The sequence below is a fragment of the Canis lupus genome, chromosome 24, assembly GCF_011100685.1.
Source record: "Canis lupus familiaris isolate Mischka breed German Shepherd chromosome 24, alternate assembly UU_Cfam_GSD_1.0, whole genome shotgun sequence".
NCBI classification, from domain to species: Eukaryota; Metazoa; Chordata; class Mammalia; order Carnivora; family Canidae; genus Canis; species Canis lupus.
Genome location: NC_049245.1, coordinates 2,566,368 through 2,593,762, shown reverse-complemented (window position 1 = coordinate 2,593,762; position 27,395 = coordinate 2,566,368). Strand labels below are relative to the sequence as shown.

Below are 27,395 nucleotides of genomic sequence, written 5' to 3'. Positions count from 1 at the left end.
CTACCCCTCCCAACTCATTCTCCCTCTTTCTCTCTAATAAATAAAATCTTTAAAAAAAAAAAAAGTAAGAGAAATCCTAGAGCTAGGAATATTGAGTAGTAAAGATAATTTATCTCCATTTATGAAATATACAAAATAAATAAAAACCTGCAGTATGCTCACCACTCTATCTACCTCACCCTACTCACCCTAGTTTAAAAAAAAAAAAAAAAAGAGGGCTCAGTGTAGAACTGGTGGCAGTGGTGATATGGTTATCAAGCAAATAAGGATTTATTAGAAAGGCATTTACAGTATTATTATAGCATTTTATTCTGTGTTCTTTTGAGGCCCAGTTGGAACCCAGCTAAAGCAAAGAAGGGGCTTGTATGAAAAGGGATGTGCAAAGCTGTGAGATAAATTGTGTGTCATCCCTGAGGGCCTATTGAGAAGTAATCTGAGTCACTGGCAACCCCAGTTTCCATTGTCAGCAAATTCTACAGCACAAAGTGCAGGAAGCTTCAACAGTCCTTGAACAATTTTATTCTTAAGATGTGTGTTAAGACAGAGGCTATTATGAATTCATGCCAAGAAATTATTACTTATAACCATTACATAAGGCAAGATGTGGAAAAAGTACATCTTTGAGGCTCTCAGATATTTGGAGTTTTTTCTATTAGAAAAAGAAGATTACAGAACTGGCCAGAATCTGGGCCGGTTCTTTTTGTTCATATTCTAAAATGCTTTTCACATAGCCAGGATTATTGGGCACACAGAATTGGAGCTTAGCTCTCTGTGGGAAGAGACTAGATCAGGATGAGTGGAGATCTAGAAATGAGACATGCCAGGATGGTCCAGAGATCATACTGACAGCTGAGAGATGGCAGTTCAAGGACGTGGTCCTACTCTTCATACCTCTCTTCCTAGACAGATCCTAGAAACAGGTGCAGTGCAATGGTCCATGAAGGCAGCTCTGTGTGGGGCACTATGGCAGCCAGTGATGGGAACCAGCCCTGGCCTGAGCTTTGGAGGCAGGACTTTTATACCTGAACCCTAGTCTGTGGAAGCAGGGATAGATGTCACATCATCCCAACAGAGTGTTACCACAATTGGAATAAAATCTAGGACTGATTTAAACAAATGGAGGAAAAGCTCCTGGTTACTAGAAGTGGACCACAGACAGGTCTTGGCTGTAAGTCTAACTTGATGCCAAGTCCCTTGGCCAAGGAGAGTAGAACTCTTTAAATACCTTCTAATCAGCTGCTGTAGCCCCTAGGATAGGCAAGAGTCCAAAAGGCCAGCTGGTCCTAGGGAGGGCAGAGGGCAAGAGCCTTACAGGGATGTCAAGGTCCATGGCAGTGACTTCAAAGTATGTTCCAGGCCAAACTCACAAGGCTAGATCTCCCATATTCTGCCTCAGTGATTCTCCCTTTTGGGGTATCTTCACTTTCTTTCATGTTAATCACAAGGAAAGTTTATTCTGTTTCCTGTTATTCCCTAGATAGTAATGGTGTTGCTCCTTTGCACTTAGACTGAAGATGACTTGGGAGGCTTTATTAAGTCCACTCTTCATATCAACTTGTAGAGTCTCATGTTCGTTTTCCACAGAAACACCCTCTTTCTCGAGGTTGGGTTGGATACCGCCCTGTATTTGCTCCTGTCATCAGATACTAGTGATAGCTAAGTTGGTACCACCGCCTAGGTTTTCACTGCCAAAAGCCTGGGCAAGTCACCAATTCCAAGTAAGAAGTAAAAGAAGATATACACCCTGGAAGGTTACTCTCTTGATTACCTCTTGTTACCAGCATATTTGTGTTTCTCAGGAGGAGAGTACTGACTTGGAAATGAAAGACATGAGTATTAACTTGTCCTGTTAATTGCCACTTGCTCTCCACCTCTCAAGTTGGCCATGATGAAAGCTGTACCCACCTGTCTGCCCATGAGACATGAGGTGATAGGAGTAAGACAGTTCAGGGCCCTTGGAAAATAGATAGGTAGTGTGGCAGGCCAGCTTCCTGAGTTCCCAGCAGACTGAGGGGCAAAGTGCAGAGTATCTTTATTTATCATTGATTGAGGATTGATTTAGAATAAGTTTAGCTCTCTTTTTGCTTTAGTGTAACCTCCTCAGCCACAAGTTTTTCTATAATCTCATTTTGGGGAAGTTCAGGGGTCATTTCAAGAAAGATGGAGATATCTCAAGGTCACATTCATTTCAAACTGTCTTCAGTGCCTGAAAAACAGATTCATGTAATGAAAGATAAGTCTTAGATAAACTAGCCCAGATTAATGGTGGTGGTCACATCTCATAAACATACTTCACGAGTCAAAGAACACTTCTGCATTCTGTAAGTCCTCAAAGAAGGTATCACTGCAAGTGTGAGTTGTTGTAAAGAAATTATGCTGGAAAATAATCAGATGTTGTCTCATCTCAAAGACATTTTAATTTCAGTTAAATGTCAGGAAGCAAATTAAATCCTAAGTAAAGCTTAACCTAAAATTACATTTGAAGGCTGGGTTTTCAAGACCAAGGGTAATGCAGTTAGAGTTTGTTTTTATTTCTTTGTGCTTTCTTCTAAACACTGTAGGCAGCAGCCTTATTGAAAAAAGCCCTTACAGAAGAGTGTGACGGTAGGTCAGCTATTCATAGTAATGAATCATCCTGCAGCTTGCCATCTATTCTGAATGACAATAGTGGAATAAAGGAAGAAAAACCTGCTGCATGGCTCAACAGTGTTCATATAAAGGAACAAGGTAACTCTTGCTATAAATTCTGTCCACAGAAAACATGCATTCAGAGTCAGTGCAACACCCTCTTTCTCGAGGTATACCTATAAAATTAAGCTGACCATAGAATACCTCTGATTTTAATATGCATGATATGTTCTTTGTTTTATACCACCTTTTAGGAAATATATTTGTTTTCATTTAGTCTATCAGGAATGGAAAACCTAATCATAGATCTGCAGTTCTGCTGAATTTCCGATAAGGTTTTTTTTAAGATTTTATTTATTTATTGGAGAGAGAGAGCACAAGCCAGGGGGTAGGAAGAGGCAGAGAGAAAGGGAGAAGCGGATTCCCTGCTGAGTGGGGAGCCAGACACAGGTTCCAGGACCTCCGAAATCATGACCTGACTCAAAGTCCGGCGCTTAACTGATTGAGCCACCTAGTGCCTCTCTAATAAGTTTTTATAAGTAATGAAATCTTAGCAAAATGAATCTCTTGGCAGTAGATCATTTTGATCATGTGACAAAGATGAAAGTGATTCCATTAAAGTGATTCCATAAAATACCATGGAGTTTTTGATATCACTTCATAAAATTTACTCATAATTTGTAAAAATTCTTTTTAATTGTAATGGAACTTTTTTTTAAGATTTATTTATTCATGAGAGACACAGAGAGAAAGAGAGAGGCAGAGACACAGGCAGAGGGAGAAGCAGGCTTCCCGTGGGGAACCTGATGCAGGACTCAATCCCAGGACTCCGGGATCATGCCCTGAACCAAAGGCAGATGCTCAACCGCTCAGCCACCCAGGCATCCCAACTGTAATGGAACCTTATAAAAGTTTCAACTGATGACTAAGAATCAACAAGTTTATGCCCGGCAAACTTCATAGCCAATTTTTATTTTCTGGAGATTATGATTATTTTAGTTCTGTTAAGGCCTGTCAGTAAACTGCTGTAATGACATTTCTAAGACAGCCATGAGTTGCTCAGGACATACTGAGAAGTCAGTATACTCTTGCAGAATTTGGAGCTCACTTGTTTTAAGCCCTATTTGAATTTGATAGATGTCAGACTACAGTATTTTGCTTGAAGGTGACATAGAGATACCTTAGATTTTGAGTAAGTTTCCTTAGGAAACAATACTGTTTTAGACAAAAAAATAAACTAAGCCACAGAAAGGAATATGGGGAGGCAATGAAAATAAAAGGAACGGCAGTTTAAAAAAAAGGCGAACAAAGGTCTACTCCATAAATATAGCCTTGAGATACACTTTTATCATCATGTGTTCCTTTTTTTAGAAATTTCCAGTGACTGTGGAGGTGAAAGCAGGGAAGAAAGCATGGCAGCGAAGATCCCGATCACAGGTAAAGTTACGGTCATCAGTGAGTTTCAAATGGGATTCAACCTTATCATGTAACCAGAACCTTGTAGGTTAGTGGTTTGTGGACTCCACTAAGAGCAAGGATATTCAACAGCTACGCACTGAAGCAGGCGATTAATCCTAAGAGCCAAATGTGCAAGCTTACGTTTAATATAAACTAAAGTGGAAAATAACCGTGTCTATTGAATTCTTCATAATCACTCATACATTTACACATGTGAACACTGCCATCACATAGCCTTTCAGCACCTGCATCTGGATGACAAGGTCAGTCTCCATGGGGAACACCCAGTCATTATATGGCAAACTACAGATATTTGTGATGTTACTCTTTTCTTGCCTGTAATAATTGAATGTGTATCATTAAAATAAGGGGTGGGGGAAGTGCCAGACAGGAAGCTTTCCTTGTACCTCCAATAACTTAAAACTAACCAAAAATAGGAGGTGGTTAGCTCATCTGATAATTTAACAATTTAACAGTAAGGTTTCATCAAGACCTATTAAGATTTCTGTATAAGTGTTAGGCTTATTTCGATGGAATCTCAGTATCATTATTTTTTCTGGTTTTAGAATATCAACAGCAGCAATTAGTATTCTGAACAGAGTTCTATTTGTCGTACATCTAAATTTACTAGTACCTTATTTTGTAAAGTGGTGTACTACTTTATTAGAAATTCAAAGGTCTGACTTTAAATATTTATACAAGTAAATACACCGTTGCACCGAGGTACTGAGGCATGCATCTGCATATGTGGTCGTTTTGTTGTTTATAAGCAGAAAAGAATGGCTTTCTTTTATGGCAGTACAATTCATGGCCTGATGATTAATTTTTTAAACCCATGTTTCTGTGATGAACTCTGGTTTTGAAAAAGGAGTATATAGTAGAGCAATTATTGTATATATTCTGCATCAGATAATATTTCACCCCAAAATACAGAGGTTTTCTTTTCTTTTCAGCGTTTTCCCAGTGATATAGTTTATTGCATTTTTATTCTTCACTTTGAGAAAAACTCTGTTAGAGTCTCTTCTTTATTTTTTTATTAATAGAAGTGTAGATATCCCAAGCTGCAAATAACCAAGAAGTTATTTGGATGCTTTTCCTTTGCAATTTATCTTTGAATGCAGAAGATCTAATGACCTCTGAATTTATTTCAGTTAAAATGACAAAAACTTATTGGGTAGAAACCAGGAAATGACCCAGTTGCCCATTACTTCTCCGGTATTCTTTCTAATCATCCCTTGCAAGTAGTTGACTCTCCCCCAAATTAATGCAGATAGTATTTTCCATAGACTTCCTTTAAAATAGAAGAGATAGTTAAGTACTAGACTAAATTAACTTGGGGGAAAAAAACACACACAAAACAAAAAACCTTTTCAAAGCCAATGACTTTGTTAGAGCATTGCCAGTTCTGTCCTGGTTACCACATTCTCTTCTGTACTCCCCATTTGCCGGACCTCCATGAAGTTAATGTTCGAGGGTCTCAGGGACCTTGACCCTGCTTAAGGACCACTATTGTGACACAGGTCACTGAAGTTACTTTGCTCTGAAGTTCTTTTTTCCCCCCAGTATTTTGTGAGATATAATTGTCATATAACATTGTATTAGTTTAACGCCCAAGTTCTTGACCATCACCTTTTTATTAAATATTTATGTCTTTTGGCATAATTATTTGGAGATTTGGCCTTTGGTAGAGTTAGGGCAAGTGTGTCATTTGATTTAAGTTAGAGTCCACCTCTCCCTTCATAATAATTTTGTTGAGGCTTTCTTGTTGTATGAGCTACATTCTTTCTACAGTATTCCAAAGAAAAGGAATATTCCAGAGGCTGCCCTCTGGAAGTTGAGGATATATGGTGGCTGTCCCTTGGCTTTGGCATCGGTTGTCTATGTGAGCTCTTTACTCATTGCTCTATTTCTCCACCCTTCTGAGCCTTTGAACTGGGAAAGCAGACAAGTTACTACCTGGCAAGTTTGTCTTAAAGTTGAAATGAGATTGTGTGAAAGTGCCAACTGTGTACTACATACTCAATACATGAACGCTACCTGCTGAGTTGCAGTAGGCACTTGAGAATGAGACCAACCCGAGCCCTGTGCTGCATAATTCCTCATCGACAGCACTTCCTGTAGTACCACTAAATTAGGTTCTGCAAGAAATTTCCAATGGTTGAAAACTCAGTGGTTCGAATCCAGAAAGATGTTTACTTTATCAAAAAGGTATCTTAAGGAGAGTTTCATGATATTTTAGGAACTTCTAATTAGTCCCATGAAAAAAAAGGTTAGAGAGGAATAACTAGCAGGAGTTGATGAAGTGATTCCTGGATGTCTCCTTGGTGGAGGCTACCCATCTCTGCCTATGAGTGCTCATGCACAGGTTGAGGACACTGCACGGTGCCTGATCACCAGGCGAGTCTTCCTGTGGTGTGCTGTCACAAGGGTGGCTGGACGGTTGCAGCATTTCCCCGGTCTGTTCTGTGCAGTGCTCCACCTGGAAGATACTTTGAGAAATATGTATTTTGGACCCAACCCAACGTGACCCCTCTTTCTCTCTATAGCCAGCACAGTGTGCTGCGGCCTATTAGACTTTTACAATTTAAAGTAAATGCACCATTTAAAAGTGTGAACCTAGAGTTTCAAATAACTTATTTTCCATCTGAAAATGGAATCTTTCCTATAAATGGCCAACAGTTAATATTCTGTGGGACACATTTTGGGAAATGTAAATATGCACACATATATGTTGAATGTTTAGTAAATCCTTAAGTCGGGCAGCCCCCGTGGCACAGCACTTTGGCGCCGCCTGCAGCCCGGGGTGTGATCCTGGACACCCAGGATCGAGTTCCGCATCGGGCTCCCTGCGTGGAGCCTGCTTCTCCCTCTGCCTGTGTCTCTGCCTCTCTCTCTCACTCTCTCGCTCTGTGTGTGTGTGTGTGTGTGTGTGTGTGTGTGTGTGTCTATGAATAAATAAATAAAATCTTAAAAAAATAAAATAAATCCTTAAGTCTAGGGGTGCCTGGATGGCTCAGTCAGTTAAGCGTCTGACTCTTGATTTCAGCTCAGGTCACGAGCTCAGGGGCGTGAGATTGAGCTCCCCCCCCCCCCATTGGGCTTCATGCTGGGCATAGAGCCTGCTTGGGATTCTGTCTCTCACTTTCCTTTTGTCCCTGTCCCCTAAAAACAAACGAACAAACAAAACCAAAAAACCCTAAGTCTAATGAGGACATCAATTTTCTCAATAGTCTAAATTTATCTTCAGCATTTTCCTGCAGTTTCTTTTTGTGGGAACATCCCTCGTGGATGAAATTGCTTTATGTTATAGATGTTGGGCTGCTTTAGCATAACTAAACCCAGATGATGTTATGATTGAAAGTTATATGTTAAAGCTGCTCCCCAAATTGATGACCAGCAGGTTACAGTAGTAACATGTAACAGTTCAAAGCACTCCTCTTCGGTGTGGGTCCTCTGTGTGACATTATGTGCTTTACAGCCATCTCAGGAGAGGTACAGTAAAGACAGAGGCTGAGGCAAAATGCAGGAAGCGGGGTAGAATGGGTGGGAGGCCCTGAAGTGACACTGTATTCAGAATGACAAGAGTCCTGGGGAAGTTTAACCCAAAAAAGGCACAGAAGCTATCTGTAAGTATTTGTGGGGCTGCCACATACCAAACATTTATCAATAACTATAGCGTGTAGCTTGTGGGGAGGAGGCCTGTATGTGAGTGTTGCAAGGAAGGAATTCAGCGTTGGTCATGGAAGAACTTTCTGGCTCTTCATTCCGGCAAAAACAAGGTGAGTGTCTTCCAGCTGCTGGCTGGTTGCACCCCAGCAGGAACCCGCTCCCTAGAGGGGCACTATGGAAGGAATTTCTGTTCCTGGGAACACTAACATTCCTTTAAATGCTGGGAGTCTGTGATTCTCAGTCCATAGTAAAGGAATCAACTGTGCCAACATTCTCATTTATTTTTTTTTCCTTTATTTGCTTATCACTCCCAAACATAGGTTTTCCTGACAGAGGGGCTCATCCTTAACAAATTTGCTGTCACTCTGAAAAGCATCTGCTTTGTTGATCATCATCTGGGAGAGTGTGAGTCTGAGTCTCATGATTCTGGCTCCCACAGTCTGTGCAAAAATTTACACAGAAATCCTTCCCTACACCCCAGCCCCCACACACAGCCTGTATGATCTGCCATTGTTAACAGGCTACTCCTTTCATTAGTCAGGCTGTTCAAACTAAAGAATCCAGATAGGAAGCAAGGATTAATTTGAATGCCTCTGAATGTGTGGTTTTCTGTATATAATAAATAGTATATCATCTGCATGTCCGCTGCACCTTTACTTGGGCTGCATGTGGAAATACCAGGATAGCAAAAGCCTGCGGCCCTGCCCTCATTAAAGCCTCTGTCCCCTCCAATTTTCATAATAGCCTGTGGGGCATAAATATCAGTAACTTGTTCTACACACAGTCCAACAGAAACCTAGAAAGGTTAAGATTCCTGCTCAAAGCCATATAGCTAGCTAAGGTATTGGATCTTGAACTCAAACTTCAAAATTTAAGCCTTGACCTCTTTCCATTCTACCACTATTTTTGTTTGACAGAGGCAACTGTATCAGGATGGCTACATCAGTGAAATGTCAGTGTATGGCCCAATAAAAGATGAGCTCAGCAAGGACACTTTGAGAGCTTAATGAGCAAAGCCATACCTTTCCTTTTCCTTTTGTTAGGCCTAGAGAGGTGGGCAGCTTGCAAGGATTTCCAAGTACAGGTTGTACCAGAGGTCTGCCCTTAGTAAAGAGTGCAGTTAGGCCTGAGACCACACGTGGATGATAGGCTATTCAGGTCAGCGTTTCCCTGAAAAATTTAGGCTTGGGATTAAAGTGATGCTTACCTAGCTGATGAGAGAAAGTGTCCCTCTGAACTATTTATACCCCTAGGTAAAATCTCCTACATTGGCAATTTTATTTGTATTCACACCAAATTTACCTTTAAGAGGTGAGTTTCCGTTGTATCAAGTGATGCAGCTAATGCTAAATGTCAAAAAAACCCATCACCTAATAGTGTCCGGCACACAGTGGGCACTCATCTTGTCAAACGAATGAATAAAAATGAGAGTATTAAGGAGTTTCCTTAATGCTTGTTGATTCAGGCCAGAATAATATCTCTTGCAGTCATTCACTCCACCAGTACTTTTCCCACCCACGTGCCCATCCTGGCAAAACTCATCTCCTTAAGCTCCATGTGAAAAGGCCTCTTAGCTTTTATCTCAAGAGGATTAAGCCTCTAAGAATGTCCATTCAGCCTCTCATTCTTTTAACACCAATTCTCTTGGTCAAGCTGTGTTGAAAGTGGTTGCCTGACTGTGCCATTTCTCACTGATATTCTTTGGAAGCTGAAATATTCAAGGTCATACTAAGGTACGTCCATTTAAAAGCTTTGTGGGAGGTCAGCATAGATTTGAAGGTTGCCACTTAGGGTTCTGGGCAGTGCTTCCCAAAACATGATTACTTGAGTTTTTTATCACACTGCAAAAGGGCTGGAAATCTACAACAGCCAAGTTGTCATTGGTGACTAGATTTATCCTGGGAGAAAAGACTGCAGTCACAACTTTTGGTGGTGGGAGAACCACAGCATAACACCTCTACTGAGCCTTTTCCAAGACTGTGTCTTGCTTGTCCTGTCCCAGAAATGTACAAGAATCATGCAAAGACATGTTGTTACCTGTTATACTTGGGACCAGGAGCACCCAACTCATGCAAAACCAAGGAAGCCACCATGTGCTGCTGGATTGTCCACTGCAGTCCATAGGGTCCTCTCCCTGTGGCAGGGGTCAGACTGCTGGTGCTTCACTGGTGGGGCCTACTGCCTACTGCTTGCTACAGGAAAGCATTCCTCTCTCATGACATTGAGGGTGGTGGTGGTGATTTAAAGTGGTTAGTAAAGAATGAAAGGCATCTATCCAGAGAGTGCTCTTGATTGGATGCTCCCATGTTCAAGAAAACCAACTCCTTAAGTGCCCAGAGAAATTCTCCTCTGTAGTTGTGCCATAGCATCCCATGCAGGCTTTTAAACATGTCCATACCCCAGCCACACCTTTGACCAGTTACATCAGAACCTCTGGGGGTGGGGTGGGAGGGCTGGGTATCAGTCTTCTAGATACCCAGGTGACTCCCGAGGTTTGAGAACCACTGAGCGGGGGGGTCTCAAAGCTGAGAGAGCCCTTGTGGGTCATCTAGTGAAACACCCTCATTTTACACAGGAGACCCAAGTGAAGAGAAAGGAAGAAAAGGGATTGGGCTTTAGATATTTCAATAAAATGGTGGCTCAGGGAGTGTATTATTTTTCCAGGGCTGCTACAACTAAGTACCACAAACTTAAAACAACAGAAATGTATTCTCTCACAGTTCTGGATGCTAGAAGTCTAAAATCAGAGTGTCAGCAGGGCTGTGCTCCTTCTGAACCCCTCCATGCCTGCTCCAGCTTCTGGTAACTCCAGTCTCTGTCCCGTGTTCACGCTGCTACCTTTTCTGTTTCTCTGTTTGCTCTCCTTCCTACCAGGACCCCAGTCACTGGATATAAGGGTCACCATAAATCAAGGATGACTTCATCTTAAGGTCCATAACTAATTACACCTACAAGGAACCTGTTTCCAAAGATCATATTCTGAGATTCTAGATTAACATAAGCCTGGCAGGAGGTGGGTGCGGGGAGATACTTTGCAACCCACTACAGTGGATGAGGAGGGATTTCTGCATATTTTATATTTCTAGCACCCAGGTCATCTTATACAGTGATTATTCCAGGCCCTAATCTAAATGATGATGATAATATTTACTGTCTTTATTTCTGATTCTTCTCATATAAATCATTGCATACAAAGCTGCTAAAAATCCTGTGTTGTGTGCCAATAAAATACAGCTTCCTGATCAGATTACTCCATCTTTGAAAAGTTGAAGATTCCCTACTTTCAGAGTTGAACACCCACCTCCCAGGACTGAACTGTGTGAAGTGGCAGGCACTAGGGCTATATAAATTTACATGTGAAGAGGTGTTTTGGTTTGGTTTTGAAATGTTAAAGGACAGTTACAAACCTGCCATTTATTTTCAGGTGTAATTGTTGAATTGCCCCATAGAAATTAAGAATGGTGCTACTATATGTTGGCAAATCGAATTCCAATAATTAAAAAAAAAAAAAAGCCCTAGGTGGAGAAAAAAAAAAAAAAGAAATTAAGAATGTAATGTAAATACTTATTTTCTGAAGCAGCTCCAGGCAACTCATCTGGATTAGGCTTTCTTTCGTCTCTTCTGTATGCATTGGCCCTCTTCTTGGTGATAGATTTATGGGCCCAGGATGACTGGTGGAGTGGGATGTATTGCAGAAAATCTGGACATGAAAGGCAATTCTCGTTATGGATCCAACCTGTGTGTCTCACCTTCACAAACACTTGTGGCCTTCAATTTAAAAAATCCTAAATACAGATGAGTTTTCTGTATTTTCTGGTCATGGAAGCACTCCTATCCTAATATTCTCTCATTTTCATTTGAACAGATTATTAGACAAATGATTTCTGGATTTTAAGCGATAATCCTTATAATTAATTTTAGAAATACTTATCACAATTTTTATTTTCTTTGGTAAATATGACTTGGTTTGCCAGAATCAGCCACACATCTAGCACAGCATTAGGGGGTAATTGAATGGGTGTAGACATGTGTGAAGGGTAACAGCACTGGGAAACTCCGAGGATGGAAAATACTTTTCAAATTTCATTTTAAAATTACTGCACACTTCATACAGAAATAGTAATTATCTTCCTGTACTCGAGGCTACCCAGTTCTTTGTCAGTTCAAGGTCATTTTTTCCTAGCCAGAATGATAGTATTGTTTGCATCCCCTTTTGTTATTCCTTTTCCTGGCCCAGCTCTTCCCTTTTTTCTTGAGGGATTTCTGCGAAAGCCCTGGAGACACCCCTTCAGGGCTGGTGAACCCCACATTTATCTGGCTCTTGGAAAAGGCTGTTAAAAGCACTTGTTCATCAGATATTTTCTTTTTCTCTTATTTGTCAATTTAGAAGTATTTTAGCAGGTGTACATTTGCATATAAAAGAGAACAGAAGATAAGAAGTTGAGGCTTTTTCTCTCTCCCCTTCTCACCAACATCATCTCTTTCCTACCTCCCTTTATTCAGCATGTTTTCTCTTTCTTTCCCTGGCTGTTCCAGTTTCTAGACACAAAATGCATATCAAAAAGGAAAACACAGTCTCAGTGATCACTCACCACTTTGCAGGAAGACAAATGATTGGGTTTGGCCAGCTTATGGAACAAACTAGGGAAAAATATATTTATCTTGTTGTGTCTGTCACTGGTCTGGAATTAATAGCCAGGGGTGGAATTTAACCACCATCACCCCCGACCATCTCTTGTTTTGTGTTTTAAACTCCATCCACTCTTTTCTACTTTTTAAACTAAATCTTGATGTAGATTTGAGTATATAGTGGATGCTTCTGGAGAGATCCAGAATGGAACAGTTGAGCATGCATGTACACCAGAACATGAAAAAGCATGAATGAATGAATGAATGAATGAATGAATGAATGAAAAAGAGTCGTATTCTTTTAAATATTTGTTTTATTGAATTATTTGCACTACTCAATAATTTTCTGAGAGTCTGACATTGTTAATAGGAGGAAGCATTTCTCTGGAGTTTTAAGGCACAGGCTGGAAAATGAAGCTGTAAGGGGCCACCCAGGCCTTCCAAGTAAACTGGCAGACTTCAGGTTAACTTGAAGTTGGGAAAACGCAAATCTTTTTTTCTTTTTCTTTTTTCTTGTTAAAGATTTTTACCCATCTGTCTGAGAGAGAAAGAGAGAAAAGGTATGATCAGGGGCAAGGGGTAGGGAGAGGGAGAAGCAGACTCCCTGCTGAGCAGGGAGCCAACCTGGGGCTCAATTGGAGGACCCCAAGACCATGACCTGAGCTGAAGACACTCAACCAACTGAGCCACCAGGTGCCCCTAAAGTCTTCTTCTTGGGAACCACGTGAGCTCTTGTCCCTACCTTGTTTAAGCAGACTAACTTGAACCTCTAGATTTGTTACTTTTGCTCCTTTGTTCATTCATTCGTTAAATAACTATAAATTTTCAGGGCAAGGCAGTGCAACTTTTAACAGCCTGATTCTTTACTGATCTTCCCTCCAGAAAAGCCTGGGCCTGAGTTGCCACAAAATTTGTGCCTGAGCTTTGCCTTTTTCGCTCTATAAAGCTGACATCCTAGTCTTCTAAGCCATTCCAGGAGGGTATCTGAACTGTTGGAGCCCTCTAGCAAAAACTGCACTCTTGCCTCCACAAAGAGTGTGCAGCCTGGTCCATTTGATATAGATGTCTATTTAAAAATCTCTACACAGCTGTGTAAGCCCCCCTTGATAATACATTTCGATCAACTTTCAACTAAGAAAGCTTTTCCTAGGGATCCCTGGGTGGCGCAGCGGTTTAGCGCCTGCCTTTGGCCCAGGGCGCGATCCTGGAGACACAGGATCAAATCCCACGTCAGGCTCCCGGTGCATGGAGCCTGCTTCTCCCTCTGCCTGTGTCTCTGCCTCTCTCTCTCTCTCTCTTTCTCTCTCTCTCTGTGACTATCATGAATAAATAAATAAAATCCTAAAAAAAAAAAAAAAAGAAAGAAAGAAAGAAAGCTTTTCCTAATATCGAACTTGTATTCCTTGGCTGAAGGTTTTCTCTAAGGGTTCCAGTGCTTATACAATCAACACAGAAAAAACTTTACCGCCTTCAAGTTTGGAGGTTGCAGGATGTTCTGTTTGGCCTTTAAAAAAAAAAAAAAGAAGTCGAGCAGCCCGGGTGGCTCAGTGGTTTAGCGCCACCTTTCGCCCGGGATGTGATCTCAGAGACCCGGAATCAAGTCCCGCGTTGGGCTCCCTGCATGGAGCCTGCTTCTCTCTCTGCCTGTGTCTCTGCCTCTTTCTCTCTCTGTGTCTGTCATGAATAAATACATAAAATCTTAAAAAAAAAAAAAAAGTCGTCTGGCCTTCTTTCCCACGGGGCAGCAATTGACTGTCTCCAGAGGACAGCTGTGCCCTCTGGAGGAGGCAGTTGCTCTCCAGCATGCTATAGCACTCCCATTCCCCCTACCCTACCCCTCTGAAGTCACTTAGTGCAGTACCTACTTGGCCCCAGAAAGTGCCTGCATTTACAGTCCCACCCTGTCCCAACTGTTGCAGTATCTGTGTACCTGAACCCTTCTCCTGTTTCTACACAGGCTATGTAGCCTTTAATCTCTCCTGATTTTTTTTTTTTTTTAACAAACCATTTTTGGGTCAGCTCCCAATCTTTCATATGTTGTTGTAGCTCTACTCGCTAAAATAAGGATGTGGACATGCTGTGGGAGAATAACTCCCAGCTCTGAGCATCTGATCCCTAATACAGACCTCGATGGTCAGGCAACAGCTTGCACTGTCTACTCCAACTCCACCAGCTGTTCTGGTGTCTCTGGTCCTGTCTCCATTTGTGTTTATTCCTCCAAGTGAATGCATTTAATTCTTTTTTTTTTTAATTTATTTATGATAGTCACACAGAGAGAGAGAGAGAGAGGCAGAGACATAGGCAGAGGGAGAAGCAGGCTCCATGCACTGGGAGCCCGACGTGGGATTCGATCCTGGGTCTCCAGGATCGTGCCCTGGGCCAAAGGCAGGCGCCAAACCGCTGTGCCACCCAGGGATCCCCTATTACCTTTTAAGCTTCATTTTGCCATTAAACTACTGAAGGAATCATGCGTAGGGATGGGGTAGGTGATGTGTCCAGCAGTCCTCAGCTTGATTTTGCCAAAAGCTTCTATCACTCAGGTAAGGGCAGCTAGAGATAAAATGTGTCCATGTGGGCTTCAGTGACTCTAATTAGAGAAGGGCCCACAGAAGTTTTCAGGATCACATACCAGTGAAGATCCGTGGTTGGGAAGGGGTCTGGGCTTTGGTTGAATGGAACAGGAGAGATGAGCTATCTCTCAAAGTAAACTTGGAGCAGTCTTGAAGGGAAAGTCTACAGGCCAGTTACAGAGACCAAGTCCCTTAAGAAGGAAGGGAAGATAGATCTTTAAAGTCCTCATCACAAGAAAAAAAAAAAAAAGTAACTGTAAGGTGATGGATGGTAACTAGACTTACTGTGGTGATCATTTCACAGTGCATACAGATGCCAAATCACCATGTGGTATACCTAATACTAATATAACATTGTATGTCAATTATAGCTCTATTTAAACAAAGAGAGAAAAGGAAAGGAAACCAGAATAAAAGTGGGTAGAACATGGAAATGGCTGATCTTTCCAGAGTAGTGAAATGGTCCTTTGTCACTAAGAGTGAACTCACTTCACGTTTCTCCATTGCTAGACTTAGACCAGTAACAATATCAGTACTGTCTAATATTTGGATGGAACATTTAATCCCCCCAAATCTGAAATTACCTTTCAGCTACCTGCCTGCCATTTTTCACAAAAAAACCCTCTCCTGAAAATAAAAGGCACATGTCTTCCCAGTCTCTGAGAAACAGGAGACCCAGCTCACTGGAGTGAAATGATTTACCTTAAGATAATAGACCAGAGGAACCCCAATCCCAGTCTCCAGCTGCCAGGAACCTTTGTTTTGTTGTTAAATGTCTGTCTTTACTATCTTTTCCTAGACCAAGTAAGTGTAATTGAATGCAGAAATAGCATATGGTCATTATGCTCTAGACTTAGATCCTAAAAGCTGAAACTTTTAATAAAATAAAACCAAAACAGCACATTCTCCTCTCCTTTATAATGATTCTTTACCTACTTAGAATCCAGATGCCCTGTCTTTGATTTTATTAATATCTCCCCTCTCTGCAAATAATGTTACAAGTCTGAAGTAATATGGACACTAGGATTAATTGGAGAGTATTATGATGCCATCCTATTGGAGCCACCCTAGGACAATGAGACTAACCTACAACAAGAAATACTTTCTGTCCCAGGCCAGCATGTGTGTGTCCATGTGTGTACACACACACACACACACACACACACACACACACATAAAACAGTATATTCCCATCCTGCATGCATCTGGTGTTTTTTGTATTAAATTTTTCACAAATCTGGTTCCAGTGCTTCAAACTGATTTTACAACCCAGCAGTGTTTAAAGATGTTGCCTTAGAATTTATTTTCAGAGTTAAGGGGCCTTGATCTGTACATATTTTAATTATATAATTATTTTAATTATGTTTAACATTCTAAAATATGCTCATTTTCAAGACTTATCTTTATCTTGATTGACTCTCAGGGCAAGAGAAGTTATATTTTCATTCTTCAGTGTGATAGTAGTTTTAATCCAGTAATAAGGGGCTCATGCTTAAGTTCTTAGATGGAGCCAGCAAACACAGGAATGCAGCCCCTGGTGCTGACAGCGGGAATCCTTTTATTTTGTCTGTGCTGTCGGTTTCATTCAGGTATCCTTGAGACTTGAGGTGATAAGGAAGGTTGTGTCACTCTGGTCCTTTATGTTGCCCTCAACGTTAACTCACAACTGATGTGATTAGAAGCCGTGCAGTCCCCCACCCCCCATCCTGGACCTGTGGACCTGAGCCAGGTCTGTGCTGCTGCTGATCCCTCTGGGGCACTTGGCTTTTTTGCTCCGTCCCTACAATAAGCCTAGGTTGGATTTTCTCAGCTGTGGGCCTCTGAGCACATCCTGCTGTGCCTAGTCTTCCCCATCTTCCTGCCCTCATCCAGCCTGTCCTCAGCCCTCACTGCACTCCAGCGCCAGGAGTGCTCCGGAGGGACCAGGAGACCAGGGAAATCAGTGCTGTCTCTTGGATTTGTTCCTCTAGTGGCTTCTGCAAGGCCCCAGAGAAGAAACCATTTTACTATGATGCGGAGCCTACCCCAGACCCACTCAAAATAATGACTAGAATTTGGCCACTTTAGATGAACTCCTACAACTTGTCTTTGTGAGTCTTGAAACCTGGGTTCAACTAAATTGTTTTTTGTTTTTCAGAATTTCTAAAAAGTGACAGCTTGAGAAATAATTTGCATGTGTTTGAAAAGTGTAAATGGCATATGAAGAATTTAAGAAAGTTCTCTCTGGTAGTAGAGAACAGTAGAATATTCTGTATTTATGTGATTTTTTTTTCCCCACAACTAAACCAATATTAATTTATCAGTATCATCAACTATCCAGTCGGTGTTCTAGTGTTTTTTACAGGTTTGTGTTTTTTTTTTCTGACACAGCCAGACTGTGCCAACACATTGCATTTGGTTTAGATGACCAGACAAGTCACTATCTAAACAAGGAAACATTTGACAATAAAAGGGAATTCTATTCATAGTTACACCAGGACAACAGGCATGAACCTGAATCATCATGGACAAATTGGGATGTCTGGTCACTCTACTTTTTTTTTAATTATTTTAAAAAATACATATAACATTAAATTTACCATCTTAACCAAGTTGAGTGTACAGTTCAGTAGTAGTCAGTATATTCACATTGTTGTGCACCAGCTCTCTGAAACTTTTTCATCTTGCAGAACTGAACTACTGTACCCATTTAACACCTATTTCCCCTTCCCCCTTGCCCTCAGTGACCACCTTTCCACTTTCTGTTTCTATCATTTTGACTACTTTCAATACTTTATATGAGCAGAATCATACAATATTGATTCTTTTGTGACGGCTCATTTCACTTAGCATAATGCCGTCAAAGTTCATCTATATCGTAGCATGTGTCAGGATTTCCCTCTTTTGAAAGGCTGCTTAATATTCAGTTGTATGTCTATGCCGTGTTTTGTCCATTATCTGTTGATGGATGTTTGGGTTCCTTCTGCCTCTTGGCCTATTATGAATAATGCTGCAGTGAACATGGGTGTGCCAGTATCTCTTCAAGATCCTGCTTTAAAAAAAAAAAAAATCCAAAATCCTGCTTTCAATTCTTTTGGATATATAGTCAGAAGTAGGATTGCTGAATCATGTGGCAGTTTTCTTCATAACTTGTTGGGGAACCTCTATAGTATTTTCCAGAATGACAGCACCATTCTACACTCCCACCACCAGGCACAGGGTTCCAACTTTTCTGCAACCTTGCCAACACTTGTTATTTTCTGTTGTTTTGATACTAATCATACTGATGGGTCAGATGTGACTATTTCATTGTGGTTTTCAATTCCATTTCCCAAATGATTAATGATTCTGAGCATCTTTTCTTGTGTTTTTTGGTCATTTGTATGTCTTCTTTGGAGAAATGTCTGCTCAAGTTCTTTCCCCATGTTTTCATTGGATCATTTTTGTTGTTGTTGTTGTGCAGTTGTAGAAGTTCTTTATATATTCTCGATATTAACCACTAATCAAATCTGTTTTTTCAATCATTTTCTGCCATTCTGTAGGTTGCCTTTTCACTCTGTTCATTTTTTTTCCTTTGACATGCAGTAGTTTTTAAGTTTGTTAGAGTCCTATTTGTCCATTTTTAACTTTGTCAACTAGGCTTCTGGTGCCGTCCAATAAATCATTGCCAAGTCCAATGTCCTGAAACTCTTGTGCCATGTTTTCTTCCAGGGATTTAATAGTCTTAGGTCTTGTGTTTTAAGTCTATAATCCACTTTGAATTGATTTTTGTCTGTGGTATAAAGCAAGGGTCCAAATTCATTCTTTTACATGTGTATATCCAGCTATCTGTATCTTTTTTTAAATCTGTAGAGACAAAAGCCTATCAGTTGCTGAAGCAGTCTACCCTTCAGGATAATATAAATCACACTGAAGACAGATTCCAAAAAGCAGATGTTTCTGTCTTACAGCTGTCAGGTAAGCGGGGCATATTCACTCAAAACCAGTGTCCAGGGGACCTAGGGTGGCAGTGAATGGTATGTTCAGGCAAGGGTTCATCCTTTGAAGGTTTCTGGAGATTGCTTTGTAACAAGCTGTCACCAGGTCAAAATAAACCAGTACTTTTTCTGTTCTTAATGAACGACAGATTGGCAGTCTTCCCTCCTGGATCTGTGCTGGCCCCCAGCATGGCAACGGTCCAAACAGACCCTCAGATTCTACTGGTATGTCATAATAGTAACTTGTCACTAAGTACCACTGGAGACACTGCCAAATTCCTTCTTTTTCCCACATCTTCCAGTTTCTTAATCATCAGTGGGAGCATCATGCTGGGCTACCTTCCTCTCCAGAATGTTGGGGGACTTGGGGTTCTTTAAAAGAAAATACTCTAAAAACCCAGTAAAGCTAAATTTTAAGCTTAAATGTAGTTCCTTCAACCTAGGATTTTTATTGTAACTGTAATTTTCTTTGTTCTCAGATATTCTGTTCCTGTATTTTTATTGATTTCAGTGGTTTTTCTCTTATTACACCTTTTTTTTTAGTATGAGTCACCTCAGCTCCTTTGTTAAAGTAAATACATTAAAGAATGCTTTAATGACTTTCTTATTTTTACATAAACCACCATGTTGCAATTTCACCTACTGGAATAAATAATTTTTTTTAATATCATGTAATTCCCAGTCCATATCTAGATTGCTCAATCATCTCATGAGATAGTTCTTTTTTTTCTTGAGGGACATACTTATGGTGCATTAAACTTAGCTTTCTGTCTTTGGAGAGCTATTTCCTAGATAGTATTAGTGTTCAAATCAGTTGCTGCAAAGTTCAGTATTTTGGGTGTTTTGAGGATTCACGGAGGCCTAGCATAGAGCCTGTTAAAGTCCTCAGAGAGTGGTGGTGGTGGTGATAGTCTGAACTCTGCAGATGTGAGACTTTGCAGTCTGCTGCCGTAGAAAGCAGGGCCTCTGCCTGGGTGGAGGTCTTTAGCACTTGGGAAGGATACAGCATGCGTGAGCCCTCACCTGGGCTTTTCATCACCTTCTGCACATTTAAGTCACAGAATTCAAGTCCAGAGGGATCTTAGAAAGTATTTAAAAAAAAAAAAAAAAGAAAGAATTTATCTGACCCCTCATTTTACAAATGAGGCCCCAAGAGAGTGATGCTTCTCTCAGAGCAGTACAGCCAGTCAGCAAACACACCCGTTTGGAAGGTGACCACCAGTCTGTTTGTGGTAAGTGTATTTGCGATAGTTAATTGGACAGGCTCAAAAGATCAGTAAATTAGACAGGAAATTATAGTCCCTTGGATGTATATCAGACAATTTGGTACTGTTAATATAGTAATAATCAATATATTCATTTATTAACCTTTTCATAAGCAACAGGATAGGTTGTATCGTCAGGCACCCCTACATTCAATTTCCTCTCTCTACCCTCGAAATGACACTGTATGTTTTGCAAGATTCCAGATTTTCTAGCACTGAGATCACAGGACTTCTCATGGTCCTGGCTGTCATCACAGTTAGATGCTGCTTCTGATATTTTACCTTTGGTCACCATTACCTTTTCCTAGGGACTTCTCTGAGCTCCAAAGAAAAGCGGGGAAGTGGGCGGGGAGGGCAGAGGGAAATGGAAGCCACATACCCATGTTAGACCTCACAGCCTGGTTACAGGGTAGCAGGAGGGATGTGGGCCCTGAGCTCGGGAGCCACCCCTATGTCTAACTGTGGAAAAAGTGCAGACTTCAGTTACTTTTTGCATCAGATGTCTTAGGCTCTGTCTCTGGACCTGTCACCAAGGTAAGCTGCTTAAACCTCCTGCCTTTGTTTTCAAGAACTTGTCTTGTTAAGCATGTGGGAACTCTCTTCAGATGAATGTGGACACCTTGTTAAGTATCACTTGGCTGCAAAGGTCCTGTGAGGGGGAGCAGGTTACAGGTCAGAAATTCGGCCAGTGCCTTTCCCAGCGATGCCCATGCACCTCCATCTGTGACACCTGTGACCACCACTTTGGAATCAGATTGGTAGCTGACACATCCAAGGTGCCCAGGATACAGGGGTGGTCCGACCCCCTCCCCCCACCTGCAAGGAAGAGGTGGATTGTGTGTCTTCCCCATCAACCTTTCCAGATTGGTTAATGAGTGGCCTTGATAGCTTTCAATGGAGGTTCATTCTCCTCCACAAAATGGTAAAAAAGAGGATTCGACAGAGGGATCACTGTCATCCTGGGGAATCAGTGATTTCTGAGCCCTGGTTCCTAGCACCCATCATTTTGGTGATCTCTCAGTGCTGTGTCCTCATGTTACAAGGTGAATTATCAGTGAGTGCCTAGTGCCAGGGGAGACACCCATGTGTGTACACGTGTGTCTTGGTCATTTAAACTAGAGCTCCTTGAGTGATTTTTACTTTTTGTGACTGCTGTGTGTCACAGGACCACCCCCCCCCCCCGACACACACACACACACACACACACACTTCCTTTCAGTATTCTGCCAACATGTAGTTCCTGGCCTCAGAAGCTCCCTTGCCTGCTGTGGCTTGAACAGCATCTTCCCCGTCGACATTTGTTTCACCAAAGTTATTGTGCGGCTGCTGCTCCATTCAGCGCAGTCCTTCACTGCGTGGTGGCCAGCACTCACTCTCTACGTTTGTGCTTATCACAGGTTTGAACATTAGCAGCGGGACATTCAAGACAAAGACAACTAACAAAATTGCTTCAGAGGCTAGTTTTTCATCGAGTGAAGAAAGTCCTTTGTCAAGGTAAAGTCGTGAAAGCCTTTCTGAACAGTGGCGACAAGAAGAGAAATGTCACTCTGTTAATGAATGAAACTCTGGCTGCATATTATTTTGTTGTTGTGACTCGAGGGAAGGTTAGGGTTTGGGTTTTTGTTGATCTGAAATAACAGTCGAAACTTCAGTCTACCTTTGAAAATATTTGCACCAGAGCCAAGCATTGTTTTGCAGCTGTTGTTTCGTTGGTTTAAGACTCAATTGACACCTCAGTGAACCACAAATTAGCGGCTACAGCTGCTCGCAGTAGGGCTGCTTAGAGACCACATAATGGAGTGTGTCGGAAAAGGGCAGAGAGAAAACCTCGGGCCTTAAAAGAAATAAAGTGGCCTGTTTCTTCTTCCTGAGGCGGCTGACATGTATACTGGCAATTGCTGGGGACTTGTTTTTGTATTCCTCTTTTTCACCAAGCCTTTGGGCCAGGTTACCCTTTCCTTTCCTGCTTCTTCCCTGCTTATTGTCCATAAAGAACAAAATTCATCCTTTCACATTTGGGGAACTGTAGCCCTTCTCATAACTTTTCCAGACAACAATAAGTGAGCTGGCCAGTTGTGTGCTGGATTTGTCACTGACATGAAATACTGACGGGGCAGTGGCGTTGGGTCAGAAAGAATTTATTGATGGGAATAGAAGCAGTTGCCTGAGGAGATACTTACTGTTTTGGCTTCGGGCTACATGTTGTTTAAAACCACACAAATTTCCTTTTTTGATAACATTTCCCAATTAAAACCCTGTCCTTTAGATGATTGAGTTATATTTGAATTAACTTCTTATCCTGATGAAATTTTCAAACAGAAACATCACATTTCTAATGTCACATATAATGTCCCATAAGATAGTGATTTGATCCAGAAACGTATTTTTTAAACGCAAAAAAAAAAAAAAAAGTCCTGCTTTCACTTATATTGTGAAAAACATTGTAATATTTTTAGGACCTGGAATATCTTAAAATGAGATTGATCTTCTAAAATTAGATTGTTGGGCAGCCCTGGTGGCTCAGCGGTTTAGCGCCGCCTTCAGTCCAGGACCTGATCCTGGAGACCCGGATCGAGTCCCACATTGAGCTCCCTGCATGGAGCCTGCTTCTCCCTCTGCCTGTGTCTCTGCCTCTCTCTCTCTCTCTCTCTGTGTGCCTATCATGAATAAATAAATAACATCTTTAAAAAAAAAGTATTTAAAAAAATAATAAAATAAAATTAGATTGTTGCATTTAGAAACCTGACAAGTTCAATTTTAGAAAATTACTCATGTGGTTATCAGAAACCAGCATCTTTAGTACCTGGGTTTTCATCCTTGTTTTTGAAGGAAGTGGGAGGAAATGAAGCACGGGGACAGGAAGAGTGTTAAAGTTTTTTTGTTTTGTTTGTTTGTTTTTTGTTTTTTGTTTTTTGTTTTTTTTTGGATAAATTCAAGTTCTGGGTCTTCTAAAGGAAAATTTAAAAGGTAGTAAGTTCTACAGGTGGTTTCAGGGCTCCCTGTTACCATTTGGCTCCATGATACATCTGTAGTTGTTAAAGATTGTTAGAAGTGCTTTTTCCATTATATCATAGAGGCACTAAAAACCTCAATCCTTCCTTAACTTGTCTTTATATATATATGCTCTTGACGCAGTTTTAAAATACATTGAGAAAGCAGCTGGGCCCCAGGAAATTTACTCAGCCTTGTGTCTGTATTTCACTAAATTCTCACTTTCTTCCCCCTTCATTCCAAGGCAGAGACCTATTGTTCCTGGATGAAATTAACTTTCTAAATGAATTACAGGTCATCTCATCAAGTCCTTTAAGAGAGAGAAAAAAAAAAAAGGCCTTCAAGGAACCTTTGGTCTAGACCCTTGATAATCCAGTGATGAAAAGGTGCAGGCGTTGAGTGTGTGGGTTTGGCGTGCTGTTGGACATGGTGTGGTTCCTGTGCTGGGTTTGGTGTTGTCAGTACGGCACCCTGGGCTTTGGAGAGCTCTGGGTTTGCTGTTTGTGCTTGGATTCACTGAAATTTCTTAGAGGCTTACATTTAAGGATCCCACTTACTGCAGTCACTCCTTGTGCTTTATTGCTTTTACAAGTGGTCTCGAAACCCAGTACTTGAGAATAAACATAACAGTGCAGTGCTGCTGTAGCACTTTTAAAAATTCTTCTTTGCTCTATTTTGTCAGTGAGCTGATGAGCAACCTCAAAAAAAAAAAAAGAAAAAAAAAAAAAAAGCCCTGCTGGACCTTAAAAAAAAAAAATGGCTTCCTCTGATGTCCTAGAGACAATAATTATGATGTGCTAGTTAAGCCCAAACTACAGCTGAGGGATTTTACTTTAAAGCAGCGGCTTGGGTGCAAAAATGCATTTATAGCTCTTTGTCTGCACCTCATTATGTGTGGGCCTGATTCATTAAGTAATTGGTTTGCAGTTGTTTACATGAGTATTAAGGCCTTCTTTTCAGCCGCCTTTGAGAGATACATTGTGCAAATGTTGCCTGTGATGAATGCAGAATGAGGGCCAGAGGGTCCGTCCTATTGGCTAAACAGTGCACTCTGTTGAAAAGCCAGAGAAAGAGATTGGGTGCTGCTTTGCATAGCAATGACTTTCTTAATAAGCGTTGCAGATTAATACACACAAGCTATAAAAGATGCAAAGAGATACTCTTAGCACATTTATACATGCTCATTTCATTGTGATGGTGGTGGGATCTGGGTGCTTTCATATTCCGATTTTCAGAGCAGCAGCTTCAGTGCATGAGCCGTAATAGAATCCGATGTTTATTGTATTATAAATCACGGGCAAGTAGGCAGATCGGCAACAGTTTATTATTAAAGATTCTTTCAGTGTAAATCTTTTTCTACCATTGTATTTGCTTCAGCAAAATCATTTTGTGGTTGAGTGGGGATGAAAGGCATAATGTACGAAGGAGTGAGTCCTAATAGGAAGCCGTTCTCTGAGTAAAGACCACTTGTTCCCTTTTGTTCAGGGGTGCATGCCAGAGCTTCCTCTCCTCTGCAAACATTGTCTCGCTTTACCTTCCCCAGGAAGCGTTTTTCACGCTCCCGATCCATTTATTCAATTGAGAGTATATTTTAACAGCCTGCCGTGTAACTTCAGTTTACCGGCTGGATCGAGATAACATTTTACCCAAAGAAAAGGATGTGTGCTTGCAACATAATTGCCTGGGGGAAAGGTAGCAGAAGTCACCCAGCTGCAGCACCCTGGCAGGGCCACTGTGGGTGGCATTCCTGCCCACCCTGCAGCCGGGAGCGGCCAGCGGAGGGCGCCAGGCTGCAGCTGATGCTGTGGTGGGGACTGCTCTCTCTCTTCCTGCTTGGTCACTGTGCCCTTTTCCCTTGGGATAACACAGAGATCACAAGGAAGCCATTCCAGTGAAATAAAAATGTGGTTTTCCTGGGAGTGCTTTAAGGTTTCCTATTAAAGCTCCCATTCTTCGTCTCTGGCTTACCAAATCTGCATTCCCCTTAAATTCTACTAAGTAAGCAGCTGCCTAAATATCCTACCTGTTTCTCATCACAAACCCACACACTTTATTTTTTCTATACAGAGCATGAAAGATCAGTCACTTGCTTGACTAACTGAAAGGAAGTAGTTAACAAGTGGACTCTAGGCAGCTTAAAAAAAAAAAAAAAAAAAAAAGGCATTTGCTGCAGGGTCCCTAGCTAACCATCAGGGGGCGCTCGGACTTTGTCAAATTAAAACTGTCCGCCTTCCATCAGCCCTTAAAACTTAAAGTTAGCATTTACAGAGATTGGTTGGCATACTTGCATACTTGTGGGTTGTTTCTTCTTCTTCTTCCTCTTCCTCCTCCTCCTCTTCTTCTTTTTCTTCTTTTTTTTCTTCACTTTCTGAATTGTTTTATGCCTTCTGGTTTTTCAGAAATATGTCTTTTTTTGAGGAAAATTCTAGCTGAAGATGCTGTTGGAGACATTTTAATAATTTATTTTAGCTAGCAGTCAAATCATTCAAAATTAGAATTCAGAGTTTTGAGATCACATCTTCCCATTACTTAGTTATTTTCAGTCTCAGAGTGAGACCCTAGAACTGGAAGGGCACTTCCCACTAGGAATCCCTCCTCATTGTCCCTGACACCATAGACCCTGCCCTCAGCAGGATCTTAAGTCTCGTTGCTAGACTCCACACATGACCTCAAAGTCACAATAACTTGGGTAGTTTGTTTACAGGCTGTGGACACTTTTTTTCCTTTAAAATAATGATCTTGACCATGAGGTTGAGAGTCATTGTGTTACTAATGTTAGGACATCTCTCAGATCTGGCTGTTTTCCAGATTCCTCTTCCCACAGGGCCAAGAATTAGTGTCTGACACACTAGCCTGAAGGTTGCATCTCTGCTGCTGAACCCTCATGGTTCCTGTTGCCCACACCCCGCTCAACCACCACAGGTCCTACAGTCTGCAGTGCCCCCCTGCCTGCTCCTCCATGTCTCTGTGCCCACTGGACAGCCTCATGTCATGCCCTCATACAACCTGCTGTGTCATGTGCCCCGGCTTCTATTCCTCCTCTTTTGCCAGAATTCTTCTGCCCCACTCTACCGTGTGGCTGATGCCTACTAGATTGTCAAGGCTTAACTATTAACGTTCTAAAAGTTTCCAAAGCGGAGGATCTGGTCATATAGATGCCCCTATTGTGGCCCTGTGGCTACTTCCAGTGTCATCTGTAGCATAGGGGTGGCAGCCATTTGCAAATACCTTGCCCCCACTGTAAGCTCCTCACTGGGGCTTGGGAGGTTTTCCTCAATTGCCAGTGCTCAATAACTATTGGACTTGCTGAATGAGTGAGCATCTGTATATAGCCCCACCATTTACTCAAGCATCTGTCTTAGATGCCCTCACCTCTAGACGGCATCACGTACCCCAGCCACAGGGAATTACGCATTCCACAAATGTCCAAATGTCTCTGTCCACACAAGTGTGTGGAAGGAGGAGGGCCAGGTGCACACTCACATTTCCAAAGGGAGACCCATTTTGACTGCATGTGGTGTGCTCGTGCGTTCTGCAGTGTATGAGTGTGGACACTTACACACCCATACACACCCATACACCCAAGAGTGCCTTCCTGGGGTCCTGACCAGACTGCCATCCTGTCTGTTGGAGAAATGATGTCTGGCTCCTGGTCCTGAACCTGACATGGCCTTATGGGCTCTTGGTACAAATGGGGCCTGGATGTTGCCACCCAATTTAGCTGCCGTCAATTCTCAGCTCATTCCACAGTTGCCTTTTATTTTGGCTTGTGTCACATTCTTAATTTGGTTTCACTGGAGCAGTAGAGGCCCAGACAGAGATCAAATGTGTCTTGTTTGTTGCTGTAGGGCCAGCACAGAGCTGATGTGTAGTGTCACCTGTATGAGATTTATGAGAGAGTGAATGAGTGAGTGAATGAGTGGGTAGACGAACAAACAGCTTATTGCAGATGAGATGCCTCTGCCCACTGCATGTGTCGGGCCTGGCAGAGGCAATTTCCCTGTCCTCAGGGCTCCTACCCATCAGGCTCCTCAAGGAGGAGACTTCATGCATCTTGAGCCTGTTTCTTTTCAGTCTGGACCCAGACTTTTCCTTTCCTTGGCCACTGTGCCAGAGGACCTGTCCCCTCCACTTAGACCCCATGACTGTACATCACTAAACCAAGCATGTGCCTTGTTCTCCCAAAAGTCTTGACTGTGCAGCAGTGCTGCTCCCCAAGGCCTGCTGTA

General features: G+C 41.8%; 1 protein-coding gene and 1 long non-coding RNA gene across 9 annotated transcripts in view; one reads left to right on the top strand and one right to left on the bottom strand.

Annotated features, from left to right (window-relative positions):
• Positions 1–27,395, top strand: part of KIZ (kizuna centrosomal protein) — a 131,852-nt gene that overhangs the window by 97,309 nt on the left and 7,148 nt on the right. For 7 of the 8 annotated variants that reach the window (XM_038571427.1, XM_038571426.1, XM_038571428.1 and 4 more), the window contains 4 exons: positions 2,562–2,727; positions 4,000–4,065; positions 18,786–18,890; positions 21,573–21,669. In XM_038571427.1, the coding sequence (XP_038427355.1) occupies positions 2,562–2,727; positions 4,000–4,065; positions 18,786–18,890; positions 21,573–21,669 (434 nt within the window). Of the gene's footprint in view, positions 1–2,561; positions 2,728–3,999; positions 4,066–18,785; positions 18,891–21,572; positions 21,670–27,395 lie in introns of those variants that run through there. The other variant, XR_005377470.1, reaches the window with a different exon arrangement.
• LOC111092255 overlaps positions 25,450–27,395 on the bottom strand; it is a 147,100-nt gene continuing 145,154 nt past the window's right edge. Inside the window, exon 4 of the long non-coding RNA XR_005377472.1 lies at positions 25,450–25,604. This is a non-coding gene — a long non-coding RNA (uncharacterized LOC111092255). The remainder of the gene's footprint in view (positions 25,605–27,395) is intronic.